Raw genomic sequence first — 7,560 nt, forward strand, 5'->3', positions numbered from 1 at the left:
AAATCGAACAGCATCTCCACTATTAAGTTATCCCTTTGCTGATCATATAATCTTCCAAGAAGTTAAAAGAATTCAAAAATATAAATGAAACTTGTTATTCAAGAATCCTCACGAGTGTGTGCATTGGATCTTGCACATTATAATATCTCCTAAAGTGGCATGTTCCTTGACAAACAATAACTAATCTTTTTATTTCAAAAAATATATAGAATTGTAGAAAGCCTATCCCTGCAGCATAGAGGCAAGAAGAAATATTATTTTGATGAGAGAGAGAGAGAGAGAGAGAGAGAGAGAGAGAGAGAGAGAGAGAGAGAGAGAGAGAGAGAGAGGGAGGGGGGGGCATGGGGGCATGGGGGCATGTGCCATCACTAAGGACCTTTATAGTATGTGAATAAAGAAAATGAAACTAGATAGAACATAAGCATCAACACATTGTGTCATGTGAACTTTCACATGTCTCGTAGTTTTATTGTTATTAAATGATTAATTTACATCATATATATTTATTAACACACCTACTTTTTCCAAGGACTAGATTGGCAACAATTATGTACACTCTTTGCTAAGGTATGATTGGTTTTTTAATGTGTATATGCACATTGATTGTACTATATTTTAAAATTATTAATTTTTTGGGTGGGGAGGGAGGGGGTTATGGAATAAATTTATGGGATAAGTATTAAGAACCTCAAGACACCATTATACATGCCATCTATAATATAGCAAACTAGATTTTTATAAATTTCTAAAGCTGTGTATTCAAAAAACAACTTTTAAATTTACTTAATATATTGCATAAAATGAAGTCTTAGCATCTTACACATGCTATAGTAGTTCTACTAGGATAATTTCCTCAAATTATTGCATATCCCATGCATGTTGTACCTAGAATTGAGATCACACTCATGGTAAGCATAATCAATGCCATGATCTCTCTACTAAGACATGTAACCTCTCCTTAAGCAATTCTAGTTACAACCTTCATATCTCATGCATGTTGTACCTAGAATTGAGATCACACTCATGGTAAAAGCATAATCAATGCCGTGATCTCTCTAGTAAGACATGCAATTGCTCCTAAAGGAATTAGAACTTTAGCCATGATCACCTCACCTAGCAATTGATAATTTGATGACATGTGCCTAGTTCGATAATTTGGGACACATGATTGTGTAAGATTTTTTTGCACTCAACTTCACCATGCACATTAATAAATGTTCACGCGCTATTATACTATAATATATTAACCCTTTTTGACTAGTCGAATAGAAATTATTTTTTAGATCATGCAAACAAAAATAATAAAGGTCAAAGTAAGGTCTAGGATCAGTCATATTGGACGAACACAATGGCACCATGTAGCTATTAGAAACCGAGGGCTATAATTATTCTAAATGAAAATGAACTTCATTAAAGTATATACATGGTTCCTATCCTCCTTACCTTTTTGGATTGTGAAATTTCCATGTCTTAAAAAATAGGACATAATAAAGTAACAACTAGAATAATCAAATATGGAGCCTTGACTTCAACTGAACTACTACTACAACAATTCATGTTTGACAATTGTTATTGAAATAGTCATTTGTTGTTAGATATTTCTATCAATTACTAATGTATTTACAATGTTTTTATTCGTAACATCATATCCTTGAGTGAATGCAAGACTTAGTCTTTGCTTTACAAAGACTTTGCAAGACTCTTACCTGTAGTACATCAAATGCTTGCTTTACAAATCTTTTTCAAGGCTCCTACCTATAGTAAAATAAATCAAATAATTAATTAAGGCTAATATAAAAAGGTTAAGAAATAAAAAAATCATGAGTATCTTGAGAGCTATTACAAAACTAAGAGAAAAATGAGTATTCACACTTTTCTTCTAGAAGAAAGGTATGGATAGACTTGACTCGCGAAACAATATATTAAGGTAAATGTAAAGCAAAAGAAGTTGAGAAATGCATAAAACCAATAATAAGAGAAGTCGAGAAATGCATAAAACCAATTGCAAATAATGTAGATAAACAAATAAATAAGGTGTTGGGATTTATCATTTTGTGTTGGGAGCTTAGAAGATGGGACTTTAGAAGATGGCTCAAAGCCAAAAAAAGTAAGTAAGAACTCAGAGAATAAAACAAAATTGGTTGGTAGGATCTATGTTAATGTTGGTAGGATCTGTGTTAATGTTGGTATAGTTGAGAAGTAAAGATAACTTAAGAGATCATAAGATTTAAATTTAGGATTAAAAATAAGGGTTGAATGTTGTTGGAGATGCCTTTTATTAAGGCTAATCAACCTTTTTCTCCCTAAGATTAAGCAAGCACCGTTGTGCCAACTTTGCCACTTCCTTCTAGCTTGTCTCAAATCATTATTTGTGAGCATGTTTAACACATTCAAACCTTCTTCTTCTTCTTTTTTTGCCTTCACACCTTCATCCATCATGAAATTTGAGTTTACAAAAATAGGTCAAGTTAGTTTTGATTGTAGGTGGAGGTGTCAAGTTAGTTTTGATTGTAGGTGGAGGTGTGAAAAAAAACAACCCATTCAGCAAGTCATAAGTAATGAAGTGAGTGAAGCTAGAGTTGTTTTAATAAATGGTATTAAATCTAAGAGGAATCAAGCCTTGGTTTCAAGAAATCCAACTCTTTCTTTTGCCACAAGACTCATCCCAATGATCTAGGGTACCACACCACTACAACTAACGCTATCCAAACATGTCTATCATCCTCACAACCTCCATGGGCTTTTTTGTGTATGTATGCATGTGCATACATGTGTGCATGTTTGCATGCATTTGTGGGTGTAATGAGCGAATCTTACATGCATGCACATACGAGCAAGCATGCATGCCTCTCTCTCTCTCCTCTCAGAGGAGGTGGGTGTGTGTGTGGGGAGAGAGAGAGAGAGAGAGAGAGAGAGAGAGAGAGAGAGCATGAAACTTGCTTTAAATAAAGAGGGATGATGGGGTAATTCTTTCTACAAGAAGAAGATATAAAAGCTCTATGTGCAAACAAACAAACATATCATAGAAAGCACCCCTAAATATATTATGAAGTTTTCACCTAAAGAATAAATGCAACATTTTAGAGGAAAGGAGTGTGCCTAGGCATATGACATGAAGGCAAATCAACATGCCATCTAAACCATACCCCATCGCACTAAGGCACCGTGCTTTTTTTGAGGCACGACAATATAGCCACTTGTACCAATATGATGGTGAAATTGAAATCTTTCATTCACATATTTCTTGTTTTCACCATGTGAATCCATCCTTTTTAAACCCTTAAAATGGATTTATAGCCTTTTCATACCAAGTGCATGCACTAACATGGACATGCTCAAGTACTCTATACATTGGTTCACTTTGTTATGTGTTTGATTACTTCCTCACAACTTTTGGCACACATGGTAATGTATAAAATATAAGGCTAGTGTGTGATGGATTTAAAAGCATGTTAGAACCAATGCCCAAGTCGGGCATAGCAATTCTTTTTTGGAAATCCGTGGAGTTTCAAGGTTTAGTGGGTGAGCCAACATGCCAACAAGTCCCACATTTCTTGGACTCCCTAACAAGAGTACTTGGCCTACCACACCTAGAGTGATATACATTGCTAGGTCTCCTAGGGTCTTATCCTAAGGAAATAGATAGTCTCCCTGGTGTGAGCAGAGGGATGAAACTAGTGGCAAAAGCATTCTCCTTCACAAGTTTATTGGACACATTGTGTGCCATGTAAACCTTGACTTGTAAAACAAAACAAAATTTAAGAGAATTGTGTGAAGACCACATATTTTAACACATTAATTGCATACTCAAAGAGGTGAGCAAGTCTCTACATAAGAGTTGGCTAATAAACCAATCACACATGTGAAAGCAATATCATATTGCAAATATTTTAATGCATGTATCAAGGAAACTTCATGGTGGGTAATAATCACATAAAGGGGTAGAATATCACTTGCTTCTTTAGACGAGCACCTTGGAGAATAGGAGTGTCATTCAAGTGTTCAAGCTTGTGAATGGTTAGGAGCAACATGCAAAGTAAGGAAAAAACCATGGCACGTCCTCTTACAACTAAAATCATGTCTCTAATTCTAGCCTTGCACCATAGTATCTCTTGCATTTGTCAAAAATCAAAGAGTACTTAATTACCCAACTCTCATTTATTTTCTAGAAAAACAGTTGAGTTAGATAGATCCCTCAATGCAAAGGTCCAAATTTGGCTATTGCCTTGATAAGCCTAATTGAACCAAATGAGCTAGAGCTAGCTCAATGAAACAAGTTGCACCATGTAGGAGTCAAGTCATGTAGGACCTTAAGGCTATCAATCCTTTTGCATTTTGCATTACCACTAATCCCACTTGGCATGATAAGAGAAAATCGCTTCTTTTTGGTAGCAATCAAAGGTAGCCACTTTGGTTTATGTGGTTATGCATTGTAAAGTGTTTTAGCTCTATTACTTCACCAATTGATTGGTTCATCGATATAATAAAAAAGGTATTCAAACAATAACCTCATGGCTAAAATAGGCAAGACAAGCCTATTTTTCTTACACTTCATCCCACTCTAAAGACAGATATTTAGAAAAAAAAAACATCACAAATGCTTTAAAAACATAACCAACTATCACATCCTTGGAGATACAAAGCTAAGTGTCAAGCCACCAAATGCATGCTAAATTGTAATAAACAAAATGTGCTTTTAATAAGTGAGTGCAACAATGGAAATAATTGTATACATTTAAAAAAAGGTCAATAAATCCAAACTACGAGAGGCCTATATTTGGAAACAAAAGGGGACATGTTTATGGACTGTGAGGCCATGGGCAACTGTTACATCACGTTTATCTTAGTGTCATGACCCACTCACTAATGGGTTACATTAAAACAAGCGCCATAACTCATTCCTTGATGGATTACCATTAAACCTTGTCGTATTTCTAGCTCATTAAACACACCTCGTTACTTTGAAGCATGGAAGACCACAATTTAGGGACATTGGGCCACTCCATGGTATTGGGCTTATGCTCCCACATGGAATGATGAGGATCATTGTTTGGCATCAGCGTCAAATTCTAGAGACGATTGATTGATGTGGCTCATGGATCATGGCTCATATAGAAGATGTAGTGTGAGTGGATGAAGAGGAGGTAGCAAAGGTGGGCTAGTGAGAGTCATGGTGGCAATGGACAAGCTAGTCAAGTTGGGAAAAAAAGTGGTAATGTGGGTTAAGTTGCAACCAATGTATGTAAGTAGTGAAGAAGAAAAGAAGGAAAAATGGAATGGGGAGGTTAAAGAAAAGAAATGTGAAAATAAAGAGGGGCTTACAATTTGAGTTCTAGGTCTTCAGGGGTGATGTCCGGGCACTCTTCGTGGATGTGCTCGCCCGCCCAAGAGGAAAATAAAGAGGGGCTTACAATTTGAGTTCTAGGTCTTCAGGGGTGATGTCCGGGCACTCTTCGTGGATTTGCTCGCCCGCCCAAGCCTGGACAGGTGGGGAAGGATCACTGACCACTTCCTTTTCTTGAAGAAGCTCACCGGATGCTCCTCCTCCTGTGCAAAAGCTAGCTGCAGGAGAAACGTAAGAGTAACCCGGCCGCCACATGGAGATGTGGGATTTATCAAGGGAAGAAGAAGCTGCCCATGGGGCAACCCACACGCCCATAGGAGTTGGAGACGCCATGCCGCTTGGTGAGCATGTTGAAGATGCAGCAGCCCCCTTGTACAGAGCCTTCTCGCCTTCCATGGCATCTAGATTTGCAGATCTGTTGTGATCATGAGAGACTGAGCCTAGCAACGGTGACTGTGGGCATGACGCTACCTTGGAAAGATAACATTGGGGGTTGTTATTTGACCACGCATTTAGAAGCGCAGTTGCTGCACAATCCGGAGGTACACTATCTTTAGCAAAGTCGCTACATTTGGCTGTGTGTGTCTCCCAATCGCTAGACTTGGCGGCCTGCTCTCTAGCCCTAGGGCTTCTACAGGTGGGGGAGCTCAACGGAGGGGTGACTGGGGCGCTGTAAGAGCCATAGCTTAAAAGCTTGGCTGACGAGAGGCCCTTCAACCATGGGATAAGAGAGGGGCCTTCACCTGCAGCAGCTCCATAGCTAGAACGCACTGGGCTCGGACAAGCTGATGAAGCCGGGCTTGGATATGAAGAAGAAGCTGGGCTCATGAACGGAGATGGTGCAAACCCAGTCTCAGGGGTCCTCTCTGGGGGCTTTGTTCCCTACATAAACAAGACCAAAACCACACAAAAATCAGAGACTTTCATTACCACCATAGCCATAGCTTCTGTGCAAAAAATTAAGCTCAAACACCTTAGATAATGCCATATACTAAGTAAGCTCCATAGATATGGTGTGGTTCTCCATAGCTGTTGCTGTGAAAGTCAAAGACCTTCCATAGCCAAAGGTAAAGCTGTGTGTATGAATGTGAGCGTGCGTGCGTGCGTGCGTGTGTGTGTGTGTGTGTGAGTCCAAGACCTTCCATAGCCATATGTATAGTTCTGAGCGGGGTCTGTGTGAGAGAGAAAGTAAAAAAGTGAGTGTGTGTGAGAGAGAGAAAGAGGGAGAGAGAGAGAGAGAATTAAGCTTCATTACCATAGGATATAGCCATATCCTAAGGTCCCCATCTCTTTGTTGTGCCCCTACCTTCTTGTAAGTTAGGCCGTCTTCTTCTACCACCCAGCCAGCTTCACTGCAGAGGGCTTTGAGGACTTCATTGTTGTCACAGTGTTTGGGGAGCTTGAAGTTGCCATACATGCGGAGTCCTGTGTAGATCTTAGCAGCTATGGCACGCCGCCTTCTCTCTCGACGTTTGTTGTTTTCTCTCTCCTTCCAAGTGGGCAAGCGAGAGCCAGAGGTCATTGTAATGTATATAACCTACACACACACACACACACAGAGGAGGGACAAAAGGAAATTAGCAGATCAGGGAGAGCAAACGATGTAGAACGGAGAAGAGACAGTGAAGACGAAGAGGGAAAGATGTGGGTATGTGCGTGTACGCAGGCTTTTCTTCTACTTTTTTTTTCTTCCTCCTCTCTTTCTGATGCACTGCAACAGCCTTAAGGTTAGTTGTATAATGTTGATAACGTGAAAGACGGCACAGAGGGGGAGGGGGAGAGAGAGAGAGAGAGAGAGGGAGAGAGAAAATATTAAAATAATCCCCGCCCCCGGCAAAATAGTCCCCCGTGCAGCACCCACCGTGTGGGCCGCCTCCCACACGTGCTATAGTCCGGATAGAGCACCTTTGCAAATGCACACATATAAGAAATATAAAACCTTAAGAGCCTTTACATGCACATCTGGAAGAGGGTCATCCCCCATGAGAGATGTGCAAGCAAGTTCTCCCCTTTTCATGGATGGGAGTTATGCTTGAAAAGACCATTAGGCTCTTTACACACAAGAAGAGCATACAACCTTATATACGCACTAGTGAGAGATGCCAGCCCAAGGAGTAAGTGTGGAATTTTCTTGCCTCGAGATGCAACGGGACTTGAATTGTAAGTATATGGGTCACATACGCATTTACATCCCATTAGCACAACACAAACCCTAA

General features: G+C 39.5%; 1 protein-coding gene across 2 annotated transcripts; it reads right to left on the reverse strand.

Annotated features, from left to right (window-relative positions):
- Positions 1 to 4,718: 4,718 nt before the first annotated feature.
- LOC147615198 (BES1/BZR1 homolog protein 4-like) lies at positions 4,719 to 7,150 on the reverse strand. Of its 2 annotated transcripts, XM_086779227.1 has the most exons (3): positions 7,007 to 7,150; positions 6,600 to 6,881; positions 4,719 to 6,226 (listed from the first exon to the last, which is right to left on the reverse strand). In XM_086779227.1, exons 2-3 carry the CDS (start codon positions 6,864 to 6,866, stop codon positions 5,408 to 5,410), a joined length of 1,086 nt encoding a protein of 361 aa, XP_086635353.1. In that variant the 5' UTR covers positions 6,867 to 6,881; positions 7,007 to 7,150; the 3' UTR covers positions 4,719 to 5,407. The 2 variants fall into 2 exon arrangements, with proteins under 2 accessions (XP_086635353.1, XP_086635354.1); XM_086779228.1 differs by having other exon boundaries at positions 6,651 to 7,120.
- Between the last annotated feature and the right edge of the window lie 410 nt (positions 7,151 to 7,560).

This window comes from Cibotium barometz, chromosome 40 (assembly GCF_041138505.1).
Source record: "Cibotium barometz isolate CiBa-2024 chromosome 40, ASM4113850v1, whole genome shotgun sequence".
Classification (NCBI taxonomy): Eukaryota; Viridiplantae; Streptophyta; class Polypodiopsida; order Cyatheales; family Cibotiaceae; genus Cibotium; species Cibotium barometz.